This window comes from Adelges cooleyi, unplaced genomic scaffold (genome assembly GCF_023614345.1).
Source record: "Adelges cooleyi isolate 19-005CV unplaced genomic scaffold, UGA_ACOO_1.1 ACOO_flye_CR_arks_rails_tigmint_CR_PRNA_2, whole genome shotgun sequence".
In the NCBI taxonomy this organism is placed as follows: Eukaryota; Metazoa; Arthropoda; class Insecta; order Hemiptera; family Adelgidae; genus Adelges; species Adelges cooleyi.
Genome location: NW_026095860.1, coordinates 2,252,311 through 2,279,156, shown reverse-complemented (window position 1 = coordinate 2,279,156; position 26,846 = coordinate 2,252,311). Strand labels below are relative to the sequence as shown.

The window sequence follows — 26,846 nt, the reverse complement described above, 5'->3', positions numbered from 1 at the left end:
AAGAAGTATGAATGAAATAATATAATTTAAATTTTTGGAAAAATAATACATTTTGAATTTTAAATAAACATAAAATTATAATAGTTTCATTTTTAATAACAATGTAATGTCATAATAACACAATAAAACTGTTTTAGTAAAAATATAAAGTTGTGTGTTTTTCATACGTAATTGACCTTTAAAACTTCTTTATAGCTATTGTCAAATATAACATATATCTTAGACACATTATTTGAGCCTACATTTGTTTTTATTTACGTCTAGAGCAATTATTATTAATATTCAGTCTAAACTACTAAATCAACTTGTTTCGCATTTTACCTTAGTCCCAAAATCTACCTGGAAAACTTACAGATTTATATTGATTTGAATAGTATAACATACATTTTTTCCTCGACAACATTTTTGTTGCTAATATTTTTTTAAATTTATGTCCAAAGCAACTTTAGTGAAATCTGCCAAAGCCACTTGTTTCACATTTTACCCTAGTCCCGAAAACTACGTGGAAAACTACCTTAATCGCAGATTTGAATATTTTAAACTATTACTTGACTTTATTTTATATTTTCCAAGTTGAATATCATATGATTTTAAAGAGACATCATTAAAATAAGACCAAATTCGTTTAGCTCTCCTGCCCTGTCTACCAATAAATAAATAAAAACTTTCAATTTTAAAAGTTTTGTTAAGAACAATGTCCCAATTTTACAAATTTTTAACAATTCCTTAGGGTAAATTGTAATTAAAAATTAATATTTTATAAATGAAATCATCCCGTTAAATGGTAATAAATTAGACTAAATTATACAGTTTTCGTTGACAAAAAAAAATGTACCTAGCAAAATAGTTCTTCGATTTCCATTTTAAATCATCTTCGTTTCTAATATTCTCATACTTAACAAGGGTATGGCCACTATTTGAACGACCATTAATTGCAAAAATAATCTGATTACAAATATGAACATATGTCAGGTGATAAAAGCATAGAACTTCGTAATAACATGCTGTACTTAAACCATATAAAAATGATGATTCAATTTGAGTATTTCTTCCTAAAGTATATATCGATGGTTTTGTAATCAGGGTAATCAGGTCCCTGATTGGAATATCGACAATATATACTCACTATCATTGTTATAACTCAATAATGTTTCAATAAAAATCCGTTGTAGTCTTTGTCTTCGTTTAAAAATTTCAGTGTCTTGTAAATAATATTTATTTATTTATTTTGAAAAAAAACAATTTTAAATGTTCCTTACATGATCTAGTTAAATTGTCAAAGAACACTTATATCTTTACACAACTGAAATCGGACCATCCTAAGTAGTCGACATTTTCTTTAGCTTTTTGGTTGGACCGCATGAAACTCCCTTAAGTACAAAAATATCGGTTGGGTATCTTTGAAAGCTTGTTTTATTCAATATATATTATCCTTAATTATAAATATTATAGATATTATATTATAGATAATGTTTTTAATCAATGATAATATGTATTGGATGAAACAATTAAAAAATGCATCTGTAATTATTGTAAAATCAGGGTTTTCCAATACAAGAAAATAAATAGTTCTAACATTTAACAATGTATAACAACACAAGGGCACCATTTCTTGTGAAATAGACGAATATATACAATTTTGTTTACTCTAATAAGGTTTTTTTTTTGTAGCTAAATCTATTCGGGTGGAAACAAAATTACATTATAATAATATATTAGAAATTTTAAAATGATTGTAAAAATATAAACTTAGTTTCAGGTTAAATAGTAGTAATAGTTTTTCGGTTTCTCCTTTAACGTATTAAGCTTGTACTCAGTACTATAAATTGATTTCCTTATTTATTTTTATTATTTATTTATTTTCATTTTAAATAACATATTACCGTGAATTCGTAAACAATTTTACAAAAATAGATCCTTTATGCGTTATAGAAGTTAAAAAGAATGCATTATAAAAATTATCTCTCTTATCTGTGTTGATATAAATGTTGACATATTTTAGGTTACTGTTAAATTTCATGTGAAATTGCCTACCCAATGCGCCTTATTTATGCTAGTGTAGAGAGGCCACTTAACATTGTATCTATACTTATTATCATTGATTATAAATATTATAGATATTATATAATAGATAATATGTATAATCAATCATAATAACATTTATTGGATAAAACAATTTTAAAAAAACTCAAAAATGTATGACAGTATTAAATTTGAACATTTATGATATTTGTCACAATTTTACATTGAATTAATAGCCATTACTTAACAATGAAACTGGTTTCGTTTAGTTCGTATATTTCTATACTATATATATATGTATATATAATATATTTTACTGATTGAATATTTTTAACCCTTGTAAGGGCATCTTTGTATATTACACTAGTGTATATTAATAATTTTTTTAAAACAACGCTCTAATAAAAATTTGTCTTTTGACATCAAAATGAAACTAAGTAGTACATTAATACATAGTAACTAGTCCATAGTTTGTTTTTAGTTGTAGTTTCAAATCATATTGCAAAAGTGATTACAAATTTTAGGTATTGCAAGTTTTTAAACAGTCATGTTAAGTTAACTGCTCCTGGGTTGCACAATGCGCATAAAGAGTGTGGACAACACCTATATTGAAACAGCCTATTGAATCGGACAGGAAGATTTTAACTATTCCATGATTGAATACGGTTCGCTTTTCTAAAATTATACAAATACCGTACAATACTAACATCCTACTTTCAATACTCAAAATAACATTCTCTACATGGTCACCTGTGTTACAAATTAACAACAACCATATTATCATTTCCAAAGAACTGTAATTTTGTATTTTTTGTTGATAAGTCATTTTATTTTATTTTAGTCTAGTAGTTAAGCTCAAGCCACCAGAACGTTAAACATCTGGCTTGTTTAAACCTATGTATTTGACAAATACTATTTGTACATGAGTAACCTACATATTTTTCTAGTTTAATATGAAAACACGTCATTATATGAACAATACACGTGCACGACATTTTTCTGTTTATGTGCTAAACACAGGCTTCTTCAATCTCAATTCACCCCAAACGAGAGTTCCATCGATATGCCACATTTTTGTAAGCATTTTTGTAACCGTCTATTAGGTAATGATTGGTAAAAATAAGAAGCTTGGGAAAAAAAACCCATCCGCATAACTAAACAAACAATTTGGACAAGAGGGCCTCCACACCTGTTTATTTTCTATCCAAACAACCCCTTTTTTTTTCAACCTATTTTTCGATAATTATTTGATGCATAATTCGTAGTACGTTTTTAATTGAAAGTTTACATTCTATTGTAAAAATGATTATTAGGATAATTTTTATTCACAATACCTTTTCCAGCCGATCACACCATTTTATTGTGATTTTTATTAATACCCTATACAACATCTGCACACACCTTTATAATCTATAGGCTAATTATTAATTGAAAAAAAAAATGTTTGCATTTCATTTAGTTTTAAAAATACTACAACGTGTAAACCATTTTAAGTTGTTTATTGTACACATTTTATGTGTCCATTAAACGACTTTCTGTTGGTGCAAAGTGATTTAAATGCATGTTTAGTTACTTGGGATGTTAACCTTGATTTGAAGCCCACGAAAATGTCTACCCTATCTCCTAGAAGAGGCTAGGTTAGGTTAAATAAAATGGGTCGTGTTTTGGTTGTATCAACAGTGAACAATATTTATTCAATTCGAACGCTTTTGTAAACATGTTTTTCGTCTTTTTGGCCTACATTCCGCAAATTAAAAATTGAGCCCCCCCCCTCCACCCCAAATCTATGGGATGCATTACATTTGTGTCGGTAAATTTTAAACGATCGTTGTTTACTCTGGATAATCAGGTGTGGGTTGTATATTTTTGTTAAGGGGTCGACATAAGTAACTCGGTTTTCATTCGTTAAATTCTGTCACATTCCTACAGTTGTTCTTAACGTTTAATACTCTCATTCGCATTATAATGGCAACTGACAGATACATTTTTATGGTCTAATCTGTCTTCTGCGTTGTCTTTACGTTTGCAGATGGTATGTATAATTTATATTTTTATACCACAATCAATATATATATATATATACATATAAATATACATATATATATTCTATGATTTATCTATCTAGCTATCATATTTTCACAATATATATATCGTTAATTTTGTTTTTTTAGATAGATTCGAGAAACATGACTTACTTCTCTTAAATGCTAGTAATGGTAATTATAATTATGTTTACTTTAACTATACATAATCATACTATTATGTAAATGCCTTATCATTATAATAATAATCATAGGTATACTTTATATTTCATTTTTATACCATAATGAATATAATTATATGTATATGTACTAACTCAATCTATGATTTATCTAAGCAGCTACGTTTTCAGACAACGATAGTACGTATAATTTATTTTTCATTTTTATACCATAATCCATATACATATATTCATACATTCGATGATTTATCTAACCGCAGCTGCCATATTTCCACAATACATTTATTGATATATTTTTTTTTTTTTTAGGTAGATACGTAAAAGATGACTTACTTCTCTTTGGATCAGAAAATTATGGTAATTATAAATGTGTTTACTTTAACTATACATACTCATATTATTTTGTAAATGTCATATTATAATAATAATTATAATCATAGGCGAACATGAGACTTAAGATTTTCGATGTGGTCTATATATAATATAGTACATGTAATTTTTTAAGTAAAAAATAATTAATACTATTTTTTAAAAAACATGTTTTTCTAAAAAATGGTAAAAAATAGTTTTTTTATAGGAACATAGTTCACTTTTTAAAACGTCTATTTCTTTGAAAACAATCGAAAATTAAATACTATTTTAAATAATGTTAAACACCTATACATTTTGACTAATAAGAAAGCGTGCTTGCTTATACTTTGATGCATATGGACCACACTTCTTTTTAGTCAAAATTTAATGTTGTCTAAAATTGTTTAATTTTCGGGTTGTTTTCAAAGTAATTGATGTTTTTTAAAATGTAATATAATTAATTGGTACATTGTTTTTGTAAGAAAATAATTTACATCCGCGTAAAACGGATAGGTTAGGTGAAAAAAGTGTAGATATCAAAAAAATAAAAACCCTACCCTATAGATAAAGTTCTTCTCTATAAATTGTGAACATTTGTTAGCAGAAAAATACTTCCGGCCGAGTAAACTAAGTCTCGAATTTTTCATGACTGGTTTAATTTGTAGACAGATTTTATTTGTTGAATAAAACATCTATTACATTGTGGTATTTAATTATTTAAACTTATGGCTTATGTTGAAACACTGTTTTTTTTTTTTTTTACTAATATGTGGTACGATTTCTTAAGATTAAAGTTTTATATCAGGCTATCTATAAAATCGTATTAAAATGTATTTTTTTTTTTAATTGTCATTTAATGGTTTAATAATTAAAACATTTAAAAAAAAAATGTTAAATCATTTGAAATTTTGAATTCTAGAACAAAAAACGTTATGAAAATATTTTTAAAATGACAATAATAATTTTAGAAAACATTTCTATATTTTTTTTTTTCGGTCTAAGAAAGGTAAACAAAATAGCAACAATGTCAATTTCGGAGTTGTTAAAGTAATGGTTTTAAAATAACGACTTGTTTTCAATTTAGCTTAAATTATGATTTCAGTGAACACAGAAATGTTTTATGTTTAAGTGTACACGCGGTCATGGTGATGAGAAGTACGAAGTAAGTTTAATTTTTGCTGCAAAAGATCTGCGCTTTGGAACCATAAACGTTGAAGATAATTGATATTTCTTGGATTAAAAAAAAAACACATTCTAAGAAGTATGAATAAAATAATATAATCACATTTGTCAAATAATAATAATACATTTTGAATTTAAAATAAACTTAACATTATAATAGTTTCATTTGTAATAACAATATAATGTCATAGTAACTCAATAAAAATATTTTAATATAAATATATAATCATGTGTTTTTCGTACTACCTGCTTAGCAGTTAATATTTTAAACCCAATTTTAATAAAAAAACAATATTAAAATTGAAAATCATGTGATTTTAACAAACTTTTATTTTTAAAAAGGCCCAATTTCCAAATTTTAAAAAATCCCTTGATCTTAATTTACATCACCAATGGCAAGAATTATCCCAGTTACACAGAGGCCACCATCGTTGTGTTTTTTTGGAGAGGACAAAAAAAGATAAATGACCGCTTGACTTAAGAAGAAAATAAAACTTTACAAATTGTTGTGAAATGCTGTATATTATAATGTAAGAAAATAAATCATTGGCTAATGAGTAAACATTGGATTGAAAAAAAAATTTAAACCACAAGTTGAATGCATAAAATGTCATATGATTAAAGGTATAAGGATTAAGGGCACTATAGGTACATGACAAAAGGGGTAATGTAGCATAAATTATATTAGTATGTTATATACCTAATAGTATAATAGCAATATAAAAATAACTTTAATGAGAACTTGTTTTCGACCAAATACAAAACTATACATTATTTGGGTGTGTGTATTCTTTAATGTGTTAAACACTTAAACACACTAACGACAAAACAAAATATGAAAACAACGGGTTTTTGCTAAAGAGCAATATTAGAGTTGAATCTTTATGATATCAACAGACATTTGGTATTTGTTTACATTGCAAACAGTCCTTGTGAAATAGTCTAATACATACAATTTTGTTTACTCTAATATCTAAGCTCTTTATGTAGCTAAATTTATTTGAGTGGAAACAAAATAATATGGTAATAATATTATAGACAATTTAAAATAATTGTAAAAATATAAACTTGGTTTGAGCTTATTCTGCATTTAACTTATATTTATTGAATTTATACCAATATTTTGTTTATAAATAGTTAATTATTCATATTGGAAGGGGGTTTCCCATATTTTCTGAGCGATGCCTAATAAACGGTTGAGTTAATATAAATAATTATAGAAGACAAATGAATTATATATTTTTATGTTTTAATGTGTCCATCACGCCAAATCCTATATAATATACCTACGGGTTCAACGTGGTAATATAGAAGTAGATAAAATGAATAGGTATTTGAAAATAACTTATTTTCTCTGCTTATAGGTAGACATATTTCGCTATATTTTTCAATATTTTGAATTTTCATCTTTTATTTTATAAAGGGAAACATATTATATTTACAAAGCCATAAAAAACGAACAGATTGGTGTAAATTTAAAGTTCAAACGCTGACATTCTTTAAAATGTGTGGTCTGCACGTTTATGAAAATAAAAACACATGTTCGCGTTTGAAAAAACCCGCATCCATACTTGTACACGTAAACAAGTATCGACCTATTTTTTTTTTTCAAATAGCAACAAATGTTTTTAAATCCGAAAATTTCTAGACGAAATTTTTTCAAACGTTTTTACCGTTTGAACTTTTAATTTTCATCAATCCGTTCGTTTTCTATTCCTTTGCATAGATATTACAATTTCCCTCACAATATTACATTACATGTTTTATGTTAAATTTTGGCGATTATTAAGAAAAATGCAAAAAATAAAATAATACACGTTATGCAGACAAATCATACTCTGGGAAACTATTTTTGTTTTTGATTTGTTTTTCAAAAATATGACAATATTTATAATGTTGAAACACAGAAGTGTCTATAATGCCCAAAGAAGTTAATTGTCTTAATTTAACATTGCAGGAAGAGCCATTGTGGGAAATAATTAGTTAGATTTTTATTTTTTATTCTAACTACCCAATATGGCAACGAGATTAGTTTACTAATTTGTGTGGTTACAATTTATGTAATCAGGTTTACAGCAGCATTGAAAACAATTAGATCTCAAATTTCCTAAAATTAAAATCATTCCATTTAATCGTCAAAAATTCTGAACTAGCTTCTAATCCATAAATAAAAATAAAAACACAATATTTGAACAATACACGTGCACGATATTTTTCTGTTTCTGTTCTAAAACTATGTTTGTACTTATAGAAGCCTCTGTCCCGTAGAATTTCAAAAGAAGATAAAAGTCAAAAGAGCTGTAATTTTGTATTTTGGTCGATTAAACATTTTATTTTTTATTTGTAGCCAGCCATTGACAACGTTAAGAAGCTAAGATTTACATTATTTCATATTACTCCAAAAAAGTGTTAAACGAATAATTGCATATGATATTCTGATAGCTTAATTGAGTTTGAGATTGCATACAAAAATATATTGGAAACATGTTGAAGTAAAGTTAGGCCTTTTGAGACTTGATAAACAGTTCGGCCTAGAAACCATATTATTTTACATAGGCGTACCTTAGCTTTGACATGATTTTAATTGAATTGTAATTTACAATATCAAAAGTAGTTAAACCTGAGACATCAGACACCAAAAAACAGATATGTATAATATCTGTTTTTTCAACATTTAAACCTATGTATTTTTACATGAGTAACCTACATATTTTTTTTAGTTTAACACGAAAACATGTTACTATTTGAACAACACACGCGCACGATATTTTTCTGCTTATGTATTAAAACTTAAAGTGTACTTAGACTAAGAGGCTTCTGTTATATAATTGTATAAAGGGTCTCCAGGGATATTTTAGGGTAGATACAGGGTAGCTTTTAGTCCTGGTTAGTGTAATTTAATTTAGCCCTAGAAGGCGGACAGTCGTTGGTGTGATCCACTAGCCGCACTGCACCGTAACAATACTTATTTAAATGTTTATTTGCATTGTTAGGGGGGGAGAGAGTTATTATTTCTGTGAGTTGCTATAGTTCTTCTAAACTTCCACAATTACTCTATGATAGGTCAATACTAAAATAAATAGATTTACCTAGAGTTGATAGTCTGAAATTCAAAATAATGGGTAGATAATGTTATATAAATCTACCACTTTTAAAAAAAATAAGCACCCATTACACCAATCATTTTTTTTTTATGAATTAATTATAAATCTATGTCTATGTAGAAAATTATGTTATTTGAGTTTGATATGGATTAGTACAGTCTCGCCACACGTTTTTCACTTCTTAATACTAAAATTTGTCATTTTATAGTTTTTTTTTCCATTGAGCTATTGGTTATTTAAATTGATTAATTTAACCTAATATTCAGGGGAGTAGACAATAACATAATATTTCTTTAGGAAGTCACATATCCAGTAAATTTTTGTATATGGAAATTATACAGACAGCATTCAATAGTTATATTATATTTTCTTATTGTTTTCCGTTTACAGAATTCTCTCTTAAACTTTTTGAATTTTTAGAAACATTCAATGTGTGTTTTTTTTTCTCTAACATTATAAATAATTACAATTAACTATAACCATAAGACTAGTTGGGGTAAAGACGGAAACATGTTCTTTATTATTACTAAACTAGTAAATATTGAACAAAAAATAAATCAATTCAAGCACAGAAATTAAAATTCAAAGAAATCTCTGAATTTTTTCAGGAGAAAAAAATTTCGAGTTAGTTGTGTATGATGTCCAAATATTATTTTTGGTATACATTGTAGCTATTATTTCTAGCCAATAGAGATAATAAAACGTACCGACTGTATTTGATAACCTAATGTAAGAATAACAACAATACGGCATTACATTTTTTTCCTAAAAAAAAAAACAATCAATGGCGCAACTAGAGGATGAGGGGCTGAGGAAGTGCTGACTTTTTAAAAAATCTGAAAGCTACCTTTGAATATCAGTAAAAATTATAAACCTTTCTAAGATATACAGGAAAATTTGTACAAATAACGACTGTCTGTTGGTGCAATGTGATTTAAGTGCATATTTAGTTACTTGGGATGATAACCTTGATTTAAAGCCAACGCAAAATGTCTACCCTAATTCCTATTTCAAAACCCTATCACCTAGAAGGAATGGAAACTTTTGTCTATATTTATCTTGCTCGAGCAAAGTTTTAGGAAGTTTTAGGAGGACTGAATACTAATATTAATAATAAAAGTGGGAAATGTTTTGGCTGAATCAACAGTGAACAATATTTATTCAATTTGAACGTTTTACAACATGTTTTTCTGGCCTATTCTCTGCAAATAAAAAACTGAGGGCCCTCCTAAATCTTTGAGACGCATTACATGTGTTGGTATATTTTAAATTATTGTTGTTTAATCTGTATGATCAGGTGTAGTTTCTGTGTTTTTTTGTTAACGGGTCCACATCGAGGTAACTCGGATCTTCAATCGTTAAATTCACTCGCATTCCTACGGTTGTTCTTAACGTTTAACATTCTCGTTTACCGCAATACACTCTCATTCGCATTATAATGGCAAACATCAGTTACTTTATTGTTTTATTTGTCTTTGTTGTCTTTACGTTTGCAGGCGACGACGATAGTACGTATAATTTTATGTATAATTTATTTTTATACCATAATCCATATTGTATTTATTATGTACTAACTCAATCTATGATTTATCTAAGCAGCTATCACATTTTCGCCAGATTTATTCAAAGTGGATGCCATGGCTGTCTATAAATTCACTGACAGTAATTATAATTTTTTTTATCTTAACTATACTCGTAATATTATGTAAACGTTATACTATTATGATTATAATCATAGGCGAACCTAAGACTTGATTTATAGTGGGGTCTATATAATATAGTAAATGTAATTTTTTTTAGAAAAAACACATACTGTTCTAAAACATGGTAAAAAATTTAAAAAAAATTTGAACTAAATATCAACTAAAAAAAAAATAATTTTTATACAATTTGCCAATCAATTGTACCACATTTATTAAAACGTCAATTACTTTGAAAACACCCGAAAATAATTACTATTTTAAATAATATTAACCATCTTTAATCTTTGTCTTAAAATAAAGTCGTGGGACATTTGCACGGTTTTTTTAAAAAAAAAAATAAATATTTTTTTATTAATTCAAAATTTGTTTACCATTTTTTTAGAAAAGCATATTTATTTTAACTATATTCATAATATTATGTAAATGTTATACTATTATAACAAGAATCACGGCCGAAATTAAGACTGGTTTTTTGGTTGGGTCTATATAATATCGTACATGTAATTTATCGAGTAAAAAATAATTACTACAATTTTTTTTAAAACCACATTTTCTAAAAAAAAATTTTAAAAAACCCACGTTGTCAACAAATAAAATCTGCCAACAAATTAAACCAGACATGAAAAAATCGAATATTAGTTTACTCGGGCCAGAAGTAGAAGTTTGCTTTTCTGCTATAGTTTTCTTACTATATTCCTATTATAACAAGTAGTAGGAAACCATACTTAGACTTGCGGCCAAGTAAACTAATTACGATTTTTTCATGACTGGTTTAATATGGAGACACGTTTTATTGTAGTATTTAATTAGTTCCTGTATTTTATAGCTTATGTTGAAACACTTTTTTTTTTACTTAGCGACCATTTACATTGAGTTAACGAAGCGTTTTTGTTGGGATTAATATAAACTAAAAATCCATTTAAAAGTCGTCATACTAAAAAAACGGGTGTGTGTGGTTATTTTTTAATGTCATTTTAATAGTTTAATAACCTCATGTTATTTTTTTTCAAATTTAAAAATTGCCTTAACTAATACAAACAGATTTTTAGGCAGAATCATAAGTGTTATGTTCTTAACACTAAAGTGATACTAGATCAGAATTTAAAGACTGAATATAAATTAATAAAGTTACCACACTATCGTTAGAATAAAACAATAATAAATTATCATACGATATATTATAGTGTATATACTAGAATAAACAATAGTGGAAGAATCGAGTGTTTTATTTTTTATTTCATAAGAATTGTTTTACTTGCAACCTTTTTGATCACAAGTAGAAAATAATTATACATATCCAAAATGGTGTTTTCAATCAACGTATTTAACAAAACAAATAAAATATAATGAATAAATAATTAATAGAATATATAATTAATGCATTATATTAATGATCTCCCTAACGTTGGTTTATTATGATTATTTTACCTGATATAATACAAAATAATACAAATTTTGAAGTGGGATAGATTTGAATTTGAGACCATGGCGTATATTTTTTTTATTTTATTCTTAAATTACTTATTTTCTAAGTCTTATTTAAAATTAAGATTATATAATAGTGTAGTAAAGAGTAAGAACCAAAAAACCAAATTAATGAAATGTTCCTCACTAAGTTAAGTGTTAAAAATTGCTTAAATTTCAAGACAATTTGCTTAAAACCCAAATACGCCTTATAAATATTGTATATTATAATTTTTAAGTTTTATATTTGCATTAAATAAATGAAAATAGTTTTATATAAAATAAATGAACTGTAATGCACAATCTACCCTTATTAGATTTAAATGTACTATATAGAGATGAAGTAGATTTGAATAAAAACAAAGATTTGTTTAAAAATGTATACATTATATATTACTTAATTGGCTAGGTTAGGAATAGTGTTATAAAGTGTATAGACCAATTAACTACCGGGCGGAATGCTCAAACTTTAAATTTGCCATAAAATAAAATTATGAAAAATATTCAAATCCACCTCATTATTCCCTATAATTTATGGGGCATAAAACATTTTTTTCAAATTTGACTGAGACATTCATTTAATTTGTTTTAAAACAGTTATTTAATGGTTAAAATTAGAGTCTATTGTTTTTTTTTTAATCGAAATCAAACAAGAATCTTACCCAATCTTTTAATACTAACTAGTATTGTAGTCGGTCGGTAATCACATAATTAATTAGTTTGTTAATTTTTTTTTTTTTCATTCCAGAGAAGGGTTTTATAATGTTTGTAGAAACAGGTAATAATATAATAATACGGGTTCTCGGATAAAATGTTATTATATATTACTTTTCTTGCAGATGGCGTAAATCCACAAAGTGATAAAAGTAAATATGAACTTTTTTAATTTAGTTTCAGGTAAAATTGTATTATTAAGTATTTTCATCGCAGGTAAACATCCAAATCAAGGGTGTATATTTATATATACATGAGTTGGGGCATAGGGGTGATGGCTTATACTAGGATCAGGGAGGTCATAGTTTTTTTTAGAAATTATTATTACTGAAAGTATATTATTTACCTTTTAAATAAACATTCCCAACAAAATCTATGATAATAATATTCATAGACTTGCTAAATGAACAAATCGGTTATTTCAAATAAATACTTCTTAGCTGTGCTTGGTTTTTTTTTTAAATTAAACTTTTAGTTAAAGCTGTAATTTTAACCTAAATTTAATTAGCGCAGAGAGAGGGGAATGGGGTGCCCACGATTTGCTACTCCTATGGCAGAATATTTAAACACAGATATTTTAAAATTATGTAAAATATTTTATATAATATATATATATATATATATATTGTATTTCATTAAAAACGTTTATGCTTTACAGCTCCGTTGTTTGTTATAAATGAAAGGTGAGTATTCATATTGTTATCAACGCTTTACTTGAAAAAAACACTTTCGACTTGTATTTTTACAAGGTCAAAATCAGTTAGGCTACCAGACTATCATACTACAAATAATTGTAATAAACTTTTGTGGGGGTTTTAACAAATACAATAGTGTTAAGCTGGTTACCGTTTTCCATCGCTGATAATTAGGATATTTTTTATTAATTTATGGAAAAGGGGGACACTTTTTTAATTGTTGACATTACCTCAAGTGAAAGATTGGCTGTGCTAAACCAAATAGGTATCTCCTATAGGGAAATATATATATATATTTTTTGTTCTGCTCTGATATTTAAAAAAAAAATGTATAATTATTTTATTTTACTTGCCTATTAGTTACGATGATTGGGCCTACGTTGATATTATCAATAAGCTACTAGATAAGGATATAAGCAGTAATAATAGATACGGAAGACGAATTTATTTCGAAGTATCTAAAATGAAATTTGGAACTATAAAAGCTAATAGAGGATGATACATTTTGGGAAAAAAAGAAAATAAAACTTATTATTCTACAAAGCATGAATAAAATATTATAATTACAATTTTCGAATAATATAATACATATTTTTGAATTTTAAATAAACATAAAATTATAATAGTTTTATTTTTAATAACAATATAATGTCATAATAATTAATAACACAATAAAAATATTTTAATCAACATATATATGTAATCATGTGTTTTTGGTACCTAATTTTCCTAAAAAACTTCTTTATAGCTATTGCAAAATATAACATAAACCCTCAACCAGTTAGGTGCTTATTTTTGTAAACGATATTTTTTTATATTTCTCTCTAGAGCAACTTTAGTCTAATCAGCCAAAACCGCTTGTTTCTCATTTTACCCTAGTCCCAAAAATCATCTGGAAATCTACCTTTATCACAGATTTACATTGATTTGAATATTTTAAACTATTACTTGACTTTATTTTATATTTTCCAAAAAGACAATTATAGCACAAAAAAAACATTACCTTTATCATATAATTTTTTACCGTTGGTGTTAACACTTTTTGTCGTCTAACCTTGGCTTAATCAAATATACGCAAAACACATGTGATATTATACTTTTTCGCATCTCTATGTAACCAAATGTTGAAACTTTAATTTCAAATCCATCCCACTCAATACCAAGTAGATACATTTTGTGATTTATAGCGAATTGGTCCAGTATTAAAAAAGTTACAACGCATATACAGACACAAAAAAAGAGCTCACATCATTGCAAAAACCAATAGCATCGCTGCTCCACATCGAAGTTATAAAATAGATCTATCAATTTTAAAATTTTGCTGTTCGTGGTAAATTTTCAACAAATCGGTGGTTTCATTTTAGGCCACAATTTTCATAACTGTTTGATATACAAATAATATTAAATGAGAAAAAAAAACGTTATACACATTGCTGCTACGTACTAGATGGTAAAAACGAGTAAACGTTTTCAAAATTTTACCCAAAAACGTATAGCTGTAATTGCAATTGTATGACCAAAATGCGAGTCTGAGTTTACTGTTTTTCGATAAATATTATTTTGACAGCATACGACTGACGATATTCTTTATCATAGACACGATCACTATGATTGGTCTCATCTTGCTTAAGACGGATATGTTAATTAATAAAATATATAACCAAAATTTCGTTATCATTCGTTGTCCTACTTTGATCTACAAAAAAAAAAAACTTTAAATCGAATTACAGAATTAAAAAACAAAAAAGTAAACGAGTCCTATTCATAAATACACTACACTGATGTTTTATGTTGTTTGTTAGACCTATCTTCAGACTAATTATCAGTTCTTAAATCTTAAAAATATGTCAACCTTTCTAGGAGGGGGGTGGGGGGTTGTCAACATTTCGGTTTTTCCGTGTGCGATTTTGTTGACAGCAAATTTTATATTGGAAACGCTAAGGTTATAATAACAAATCGAAAATATTTTCAAAAAAATCATAAAATTTCGGCACTTGTGCACACATGAGAATGTCTGAGTACATTTTTTTTGTATTGTATTATTGTACGACTACTGCCTGTGATAGTCCGTGAAACAAATAGTAACCTAAAGAGCCATTAAAATTGCGGTCGACACTTAAGTTGGACCGAACTGACTGAATGTGATAACATCACTTCTAAAAATTGTCATTAAAACCTAAAACTTATGCTCGTGCGCTCAAAACTTACCGGGGCCACTCTAAATAGTATCCATTAAAAATATTGGCATGATTCGATAATTTTTTTTTAAACATTTAACATCTGCAAAAAACAGTTTTCCGGCAATTAAAAAAAAAAAAATGTACTCCCGAATTTTTTTATTCGTCTAATTTGTTATGGATACATGACTAATTATGAGTTCTGACTCCTGAAAAATGTTTTCAACTAATAATACCTTATAATTACGGCTAAAAACACAAAAAAACTTTGCACCCCTAAAAAAGTGGCTGTCTATACAGACGAAAAAAAAACCTACACCATAATGCAAAAATATTTTTGAGATACCAGCTGTTTTCTGTTGATTCACCCTTACTCATTGCAACCCACAAACCTACTACCGTAACATCGTAATTCCCTATACTAAGTATACACAACTTTTTTTTTAATAAGTAAAAACTTTACTATAGCTATAATCATTCACGAAAGTCTTTTCATATTCTTCTAAACGCCAGTACTTAGAACCGCGTGTCTTAAAAATGTACTGAGTTATACTAATTAAAAAAAAATCAGTAGGTACATATTGGAAAAACAATTTATAAAAACTATCACTGTGCCTTGAATCAGGATGTGTGATGAAGTTTTTTGCGGTTTGGCAATCAAACGAAGCAAATACTGTTGATTTTGAAATGTCGATAGTGTTTTAAAATAGTATTTAAACAGCGAAAATTGTAATAAAAATGATCAGGATTAAAGGAAAGATAAACGGAAGAGGTTAAGACGAAAACAGTTGCTGGTCGATAAAATAATTTTCATTAAAAAAAAGGCATAAAATTGTTAATGTGACATTGCCGCCGATAGTATATTTTGTTTAGTACAAATATGAAATGGGTATTGATAAAAGCACTGTGAAGGCAATAATGTACTTAAAATTAGCCCATAATTATTGCATACAACTAGTACGAATCATGTTTTCGAGAAAGTTCAATTTAACGGTTAAAAACCTGCTCACAAATGATTAATTTTGATACTTTGCAATTATTTTTGCTACAAGCATCTGCTTGTTGTTTTAATTTTAAGCTACTTAGTTAAATCTCAGCCAGACACCAGAATTGTAGGTAATAGCTGTCTATGCCCACTCCACCGTTACCCAAACGACGGCACTAGTTATCATAAAAATTTAAATTATAACTTAATATTATATTAATGTAGCGAGTGAGGATGTTATAGAAAATTGGCAAATCAAATTTAACCAGCATGACGATAACAAGGATAGTTTAAGGGTTTTTCAGAAACTATTATTCCAAGTCAATAGGTATCCATACTAGATATTATATTTAATTATTGTTAAAGCGACACAACAATGTTCTGCGTGTTATACATTCAGTTGACATAAATATTTTCTGGAGATGATCAAATTATGTTTAAAAAAATTAGGTAATAAATTGTAGCCGCTAATGAAGATTTTGAATTTTTTTACTTATTTCCTTTATTATTATTTTTTTATGTATTAAATTACAATAAAGAGAGCTCTTTAATGATTTACTTTTAAAACTTTTAGTGAGTTACATAAAAAAAAAAAGGAAGGTACTACATTTCACAATTTGCCTATAATATATATTTTGTCCCGAGACGTATAAATTTGTATTTGTGTATCGTCAGCCGTAGCAGCTGAATCGCAAAAAAAAAAAAGAAGACTCACATGATAAGTATACTTATATATATATATATATATATATATATATATATATGTATAGATATCGCATTTTCAATTGTAATTTTAATGTTTATTGAGTTCGGCTAACGTGTAGGAACAACTGACGGTGGATTTTTATTCAAATAATTGGTGGTCAATTGCATTTTTTAAATTTAATTAGATTAAATTGTTCAAATAATAATACCCCTTGTATTGTCAACATGCTTTTAATGAACTCCGTGGTATGAAGAATGGAATAACAAAACACACATAAGACATTTTTACCAGATTACCCGATGCAATAAAAAATTGAATAATCTTTTTGGAAACTCTTATTGGAATTCATTATATGCGATTGAAAATTACAGTCTGGCCAATAACATGATATCGCTAGTTTGACGTATCAGTCGAATGACTCTGGAAGAAGTTTCACTTCATCCTTGCGTAGTGGTTTTTTTTTTATAAAATTATTCTTGCCTAAGCGTTTACTCGAAAACATAATTCTTTTACTTTAGAAAAACACTTGCGTGATTGGATGTGCGTTAAAAATTTTGCACTGTTTGCGTAAATGAAACGCAGTGCTCGTTTGTGTTGAAAATATTACACAAAGCCAAAAGACTGGCCAACACGACTTGTTGACGACTTTTTTAAAGTTATGATAAAACCTAACCTGTGTGAACCATTTTTTACCATACAATGATATTTCATTGTGATTTTTCCGCCCTTGGGTAACGGGATTTAGGGAGGGGTGATTTTGGAATCTCTTACAGCAACCTGTATATTAATTTATTTACTTATGCTTGTTAAGCTATTTTTTTGGTAAAAGCGAATTTGACTGAACTTTGAAGCTTATAACGTCAATCAATAGATCCGGAGCCTTTTGAGATATTGAAAAAAAAAATTTAATTTCTACAATAACCGTAAAGCGTTTGATGAAAGACTTTAAATAAATTAGTTAGATAAATTGGGTTAACTCATCAGCAGTTTATATAAATATATATGGTGGGGATTGTCCACCATACGCGAGTGCTACCACCGGCACAACTTTACATTAATCTAATTGTGTTTTACTTTCATACTGAGGTATAACAATTACCAATTTAATATCAGTTCTCGATTTTAATCAGCCAGAAAAAACTTAAGTAAAAAAAAAAAAAATTGAATTTGTGTAAACTTAAAGTCAAAAGTGGTACTTGAGCACAAAAGGAATTGCACGTGGTCTGATTTTAAGGAGTTTTGTGAGGCAATATTTAAGAAAAAAGAGGTTAAAATAAATTTCGACCATTCCAATACTTTTACCGGTTAATTTGTATACGATTCAAGGTATTGTTTTTAAAATAATTTTTTTCATGAGTAAAGGCCATTTGGGTTTTATTTAGACCAAAAATGCAGACAAAATGTCGACTAGGTACATAGAATGGTCCAACTTCAATTCTGTAAAGAGATTCGAGTTCTTCGGCTAGTTTATTATGTTATACAGGAAGCCCGATTTCATTAAAACAAATGTCAGTTTCTTGTAATTAAACAAATAAAATTTGCAATTTGTTCAATATTAAAAACAAAAATAATTGTGAAAAATTGAGATCACATTGTATAAAAACAATATGAAAAAATAAATTTGAATTTCTTATTAAACCCTATGAGATACTGAGTGGTTCATGATAAAAGAATCACCCTGTATATGCTGTGTAAAAAAAATACACTGTTTTATTTTTCAAAACAATTTTCTATATAATATTTTCTGTCGTTACGATTTTGGGTGGCTCGGTGGCAAACATCCGAACGCAAAAACAGCTCATCGCAAAACCAAATGGCATGGGCCTACGTTAGATTAATAGGTAAAAAATACAATATTGCCATTTACTCTGCGCCGATGAAAAAAGCCAGAATAACAAGTCATTGTACGGGTAAAAAATACTTTTTATTCATACACATGCGTGTTACGTGCGCAAGGGACATGAAAAATAAAAAGTGTTGTGCTAAAAGTTTTCTATGGAATCAACTACACAGTCATGTCATGCTAAACAAATAGTCTACTCTTTGGTAGAATTTTTTTGCGTTCGTGCAGTGAACTGTAGTGTGAATTTCTTTGACGTATATTAATATTAAAAAAAAAAAATTGTTTGATCCAAAACTCTTTACTATACAACTGCCTGTTATTGAGCATAAGAATCATTGTGTAGTAGATTTCAGATAAAGTCGGTAGCCTTATTCAAAGCGAAAACATAATAGTACAATGATGAATATAAAATATTTTATTTTATTATGTCTGACAATTTATTCTCCATCGGTTTACAGCGATATCATAGATGACGTAAATATAGTTTTTTTCCAACAATTACTAATAGTAATAATATTCGTATGGCTTATTCGACCGGGAGGGCTATAGCTACAATTATTATTACTTATACATATTTTGCAAATCATTTGTATTACATTGCGTACAGTAAACTAAACGTTTAACGTGTACCTACGGTATTCCACTATTGTTAAATCTGTTAAATATAATTGTACCTTAAAAGTAACTAATTATTTTTAAAGTTTGTCAAAAAATAAAAAATAGTATGTACCGGGTGATTGGTTAACTATGGACCAGTCTATAACTTTTTTTCGTGAATTTATTTAACTATACATTTATTGGAATTATTCAATTTTCTGTCAAGTTTATCACGTCAATGATTGTTCGATTTATGTTGATCTCTAGTTTAAACGAATTTAAATTGTATCATCAGTTTTTCATGTGTAACGACGTGTAATGATATTATGTGTAATTATATTTCAGGCCATAGATCGCACTTTTGGAAGGATTTTAGAAGATATCAATAAACGCCAAACTAATGTAGTTCAACGAAATGGCATTACTTTGGCACAGTTTGTGAATTATGTGAGCAATGTTACAAATAGCAGAGTTGAAGTGCTGAGTGTGGTGCATAAACAATTTGGTGACAATGTGTCATTTTCAAGTAAACATTAATTTTACTTCATTTATCATTAAACATTATAATTTTTAAGAAACTATTTATTAGTGATGGGAATCGGAAAATCCGGATTTTCACAAAAAAAACGCTATTTAAGCTACTTAAAAATCATATAAGTGTTAAATAATTTTACAATATAAAGCTCTATATCTAAGTAACATTTTTTTGATAAATATGTGAAAATAAAACATAACACCAAAGAGATAAACTGCTTTTGAATTTCGGATTTGTTGAAATCCGGAATCCGAAAGCATTTTATAGACAAAGTTAAGAGTTTTTTTTAAAAATTTTTATCAACAGATTTTACTTAGATACACATCTTTATATTGTAATAGTATTTAACAATTATATGATTTTCAAATGACTTAAAAAGCGTTTTTTTGAAAAATCCGGATTTTCGGATTCCCATGACTACTATTTATATTATGGAGTTAACGTAAAATAGAAATGGTATTGTAGTTGTGAAAAATTCCTCGCATTTTTAAACTTTTTAGTCAGTTGTGCGGTGTTTAACTGCTGTTTGTATTATAACAATTTAAATAAATTGATCTTTCGTTTTTAAGTTAAAGAAAGTTTTTGTTGTTTCAGATGTGATAAATCAAAACGAGTTTAAATTATTAATGAAAGATAGCTGCGATAAAGTCGGGACATCAGTAACAAGCTACACAAGCCTTATAGACAATGCAATATTCCATGGAACAATAAATGATTATTTAAATCTTTGATAAATTGACAAATGTTAATTTTCAACCTAATTAAATGTTTTTAAAACGTACAATTATTTTAATGTATTTATTTATTTAATGTTTATTTAAAATTTCTTTTAAATAAAGTCTTCGGTGTTAACATTAGTGATGAAAATATGTAAACTAATTAAGAATAGCTTGTGGGAAGCAATTAATAAAGTTTTAAAATCAAATTAAATGACGTTGTTTCGGTTTTTAGATGCATATTTTTTTACATGTAATTGCGTATACAATAGGTGACTATTTGAACAAGTACACTAAACGTCACAATATTATCAAAGTACATTTTTTCTCTTATTTCAATAGATAGTTTTAATAGCACAAGACAAATAGAAAATAAATATACAATTACTGAACACAATAGTAAAGATATTACAATATTGGACAGAAATATCCAAAAGGTTTTATGGGAATTTAAAAAAACCAATACAGTGAGTTTGGAGCATAAGTCCAAAAACTATACTTATAAAAGCATAAGTATAATAAAATAGTCAATAACCGCGTTAGAGGGATTCAAAGTAAGTGTCATGCGACCAATTTTTCGTTTCTATGTCACAGTTATTAATTTTCCTAATGCTTTGACACACTAGGGTGAGTTAATTTAATGATTCAATGAGAATTCATTTTTTTTTTTCAACGAAAAAAACGAGTCACTTTTTATTGATATTTTATTATTTGTTTGGACCGTGAACAAGTACATATAGGTAAAGTTAAGTTAAAGAACAACACTGGACGTTGGATACAAGAAACCAGAACAGTGGGTCACATCAACAATTAATGTATTTATACTACTATATTCAAAAAGGATTCGACAACGCACTTATAGCAGTATTCTTTACAACATTGTTAGTAAAATCTAATATATTATAGTGTTAATAAATTACTAGGTACGTCTGTGAGTAAAAATCCCTCGCAGATCTTCATCAAAGGTAGTGGATTGTATAGATATTATGCTACTGACGATAATAATATCAGGAACTCAGGCTATTAAATCTATATTAATAAACACAACTACCTATGTAACGGAAACCACAAAAAATTCCAAAATAATAATAACGATATAATCTGATGGTGGATATTGATATTAATTGCTAATTGGGTACCGATTATTCCTGTCTCTGTCAAACTCATGATCGACATAGCAGTTTAAACGTAACTGTCGTCCGCACTAACGATCGATCAACTAATGCTATAAGGAATCCTAAATCAGATTTGAACTCAAATACAAATAAATTATTAACAACAAATTGTGTAAGACTGAATTACTGTAAGACAGTAATTTAATTAATTAAAATTTAAGTCATTTAATATGTTTAACTCTAAATTGAGTACACAAAATGGTATAACACAAAAACATAGTATTATAGGTGAATACCATAACAATAATTCAGTGTAACATTATTAAAAGTAATGATAGGTTGATATATTGAGTATAATAAGTTTTCTGATGTGTCAACCAATAGCCATTGATTTTTTTCTCTGTCATATCTTTCACAATGAACTTCTCCTCCATTATTCACGAACACGTATAAGTCGTTTTTCACGATACCAACACCTGCGTTTTATAATATTTATTAATAAAAAAAATGTAATCTATACTCAATTCAATAAATACATACTTGCGCAACCCAATTTACAATCCATGGTCATGTTAGGCATTTCATCAAATTTGAAATTTTGTAAATCGAACTTAATAACTCGTTGTACACATGATTCATCAGCACTACCACCAATGAGATAAATGACGTTTTCTATTCTTGATAAACTCATACCCAAATTACACTTCGGCATTGGTTTGAGTTGTTCCCCAGCCACCAAAATGCTCCGTTACCTCCTTTTTGTACTGGCTTTTCTAGTTTTTCTTTTGTTTAAAAACTTTTTCAACACGCATTTTGCTATCAAGTGAATAAAATATTACCTTTGGGGTCGATCACAAATGATTTAAATTTTAACACGGACATATTATAGTAATAAAACAAATATCAAACCAAAAGACGACGTGTACAAATTATATATATATTACAAGGTATACATAATCGTTGTCTGTGATTTTACACGTAATTCTAATTAAAATAAAAAGCATTTTTTTTGGAAAAATATTCAAAAACCACCTATAGTAGTTTCAAAAGAATATATCGAATCATGTGTAAAAAAATAATTAGCTTGTGAACTATGTTTATTACGTTTTGTAAATTCAAAAAAGACATTTATTTCAAATAATTCAGTCAGTTTTTTTTAAGTTAGCTTTAACTACTATGAAATCAATATGATTATTCTAAAAAAAGTTTGATGGTTAAGTAATCGTATGTCGCTAAAGAAAAATCAGTTATTGGCCAATAAATGAGAACATAAATAAAAAAAATATTTCTTTTTCCATTTTTCCCCATAAATGAAAAAAAATCCTTCTACTACTATGACACCTATGTTATTATGCCAAATAATCTCTAGGGCATATTATAATATGTTTGGTAGGTTAATTGAAAATTAAATGCCAAGAGATTTTTTTAACGCCTTACACTAGTTTATTTTTAAAATAATAGACCATATTTTACTATGGTGAGGGCTTTTTTAATACTGGTCCAATTTCTTCGAGTAGCATCTCTATAAACCACAAATTTTATTTAGGTGGTACTATGGGGGGGGGGGATAAAGTTGAAAAAGTTTAATTCTTTACATTTAAAATTTTTTAAAAACAAAAAAAATACCATACCACGAGTTTTTAATTTTTTATCAAATCATTACAATATTTTTTTGTAGCTCTATGCAGAATGATACTATTCAGTTTTGATACTCAAGTACCGTTTTTTATTTTTTATTTTATTTTTAAAAATGTAATTAATAAAATCACTTTTAAATGAACGCTTTGGCCTTTGATGTTGTTTTATAAATACAGCACTTCAATTGAATCGGTCATTTCAAAAATGACACGAGTCACAAAATTGAAATTTTTCAAAACTAGTTGAAATGTTCATAAACTGATTCTTAACAAAAACGAAAAATATAATTACATAATATATGTGTGCTCCACCGTTAAGGATTCAAAAGTTGATAGAGCTTTGGATAATCGTAAACAAGTTAAATAATAATAATAATAATATAGGAATCGACTATAATAACTTTATTGCGACAATAAAATACAAAATAAACGTATTATTAGTAATTAATTACAATATGACAGCACCCCCTAAAAGCAAAGCTTGTGCTGAAGGAGCGAGTTCTTGATGACAATTCAGCAAACGTTTATTAATATTTTGTTTTTACCTAATATTATGTTGATGATCTGATACAGTTATTATATGCTTATGTTTAAGCCATTCTACTAATACAGATGACTTATAAATAATATTGCAGTTCTTTACATTAAGTTTCTCGTAAATTAAAATAAAGCTAGTTTGCACAGAAACATTTATGAATACAATGTATTATAACACTTAGCTTAGATATACGATTATTAAAAGCCTCTCCTCAAAAATGGATACGCCGTAAGAACAAATTGATTGTACTAAAGCTAAAAAAATAACTCCATTATAAGATATAACAAATGTATATACCTAACTTCATTAATTATGTAGACAAATTTCTATAAAATACTATTGATGTAATCGATATGACTACCTATCCTATTTAAGTCTATAGCCTACAATTAGGCCACGATATTATTTTTCATTAACATTTTCAAGTTTAATTCATTTTGGCCGACATTTAGTATTTTCATTACGAGTACACATTAAAGAATGGACTGTTAAATTATTTCTATGTAATTCATTAGCAACATGTAGTGTATTATTATGTGTATTAAATAGGTTATTTTATTTTATAACATGAACAACATTTTTTTTTTTTTAAAAACTACATAATCGAAATTTGTCCGAGAAAATAGTAAGTGTCCTGCGTTAAGTGTATCACCCTGTACATATGAAAATGGCGTTACGCCGTTTAGCTGCTACGACAAACGATTGATTCCACCTGTAAGCACGTAAAGCGGTTTTTTTGTGACCCAAAAAAATATGTTTTTGGGAAACTTGTGTTTGACGGAGAGTAGCGCACACTAAGACTCAATATGTGTGTTCGTGCCTAAAAACCTGACATCGAGCGCTGACTTATAAAGTGTAAAGTGAACACTACTGTAAACAACTAGAAAAAAAAAATATTATGACACAGAAAAAAAAACGATGAATTTCGGGAGGAATCTTAAGAATACTGAAAAGGGATTAAATAACTATCAAATAAACGCATTGACCTTTGACATAGCACCTATATCCCAAACCGTTGAACAGCTGAAATGTACTTTATTGGGCTTAAAATGTTAAAAGTTCCCACCTTCCCCTCCAAAACGCTGACAAAGCAAACAAAATGTTTAACCTTTTTTACCCAAAAAAGGGGTGGAAGCGTTTTCTTTATTTCACTTTTTCAGGTGTAGTTTTAAGGTTTAAGGTCTGAAAATTAGACTGGACGTGGATCATAAGTGGAGTATTATAACATGGAATAGGATTTTCTCAAAACTCTGTAGTCAAACTTTATTTTATTAAAGAAAACAACCCAAACAAACAAGTCATCGGGTACCAAAAAAAAAACAATATTGATTTATTGTTCATAATTGACCAACCCTAATCGCGTCCATCCTAATACTAAAAATGTACTATCTAAGCAGTACGGTTGAAATACATTCGGTTGTTTTGTTTTGAAAGGGTCTACAAATTATGTACAAGTTTTTACGAATCTTGAATTTTATATGTCGGCACGCGTGCAGAGGGCAATAATTGTTTTCTTAGGTGTGATTCTACGTTGGATTTTTTTCATACAGGCAAAAAAACCAAAACACATGTGGTTGTTGTGCTCTTGACGATTCGTCATGATACAAAGACAAACAATTTTTGTTCGATAAAAATATATGCCTACATGTTTTTCTCAATTATCAAAAATTGTGCGAAAACATAAAAATTGTACCCAACAAATACATATTTCATAATATAATGATTTCTGATTAGCAGAATGAGATTCTACCCGAGTGTAAGCCATTTCGACAAAATACCAAATAAATGAACGTTTACAAACATGAGAAAAATACATCATTGTCAAAAGTAAAACTTTTTCTCTGCCCACAAAAATTGCAATAAATTAAAAACTAATATTATGTCAGTTTTCGTATACGTACCTATAAATTAAAACTAATAGAAACCGCCGGAGATCGTTTTTTAATTACCAAAATATGAACGTTGAAATATCACTTTCAATTTGATTTGAGTTTTTATTGTCAAGTAGATTTGGAGATTTATATCTTGTCCATAACAAATAAATAAAATTACACTAATCTGCCAAAATAGAGAACAAAAAAAAAAGAATAAAATTATTTGGTCGAAAAAACGAGTGGAGAACAAATTCTTTTATTTTCTCAGTCTAGCTGTTTGGTTTTAATATTATTTTGTCAGTTTGTCTTTTTGTTAGACAGCCCCTTTTTTTTCTCAATGCTTTAATTGGGTATTTTATCAGTTTATTACTCGAATGATTTCAATATTATTTTGTTCATTACTGGTTTTTTTATGTTAAAACCTAATGTTGATTGAGAAAAAAAATTGGCAAAAAACCAGCATAATCTTTAGAAATTAAAATGTTACAACTAAAAGTGATAAAATTAGTTAAAAAAAATAATTTTATACATAAAACGATTAAAAAACAAAAATTATGTTTGCCATAGTGTTTTATTTAATTTTGTTTAATACGTATCGTTGTGGAATTAAATGACAAAGTTTTAATTTTTAAAATTTGTGTCAATACTTTTTGTAATAACGCTTACA

General features: G+C 27.5%; 1 protein-coding gene across 1 annotated transcript; it reads left to right on the top strand.

Moving 5' to 3' along the window:
• Window positions 1-10,194: 10,194 nt before the first annotated feature.
• On the top strand, window positions 10,195-14,123 carry LOC126833636 (uncharacterized). Its single transcript, XM_050565078.1, has 6 exons — window positions 10,195-10,388; window positions 10,480-10,542; window positions 12,796-12,825; window positions 12,887-12,913; window positions 13,420-13,444; window positions 13,817-14,123. The coding sequence occupies exons 1-6, from the start codon at window positions 10,319-10,321 to the stop codon at window positions 13,953-13,955; spliced, it is 354 nt and encodes a 117-aa protein (XP_050421035.1). The 5' UTR covers window positions 10,195-10,318; the 3' UTR covers window positions 13,956-14,123.
• Window positions 14,124-26,846: the final 12,723 nt, after the last annotated feature.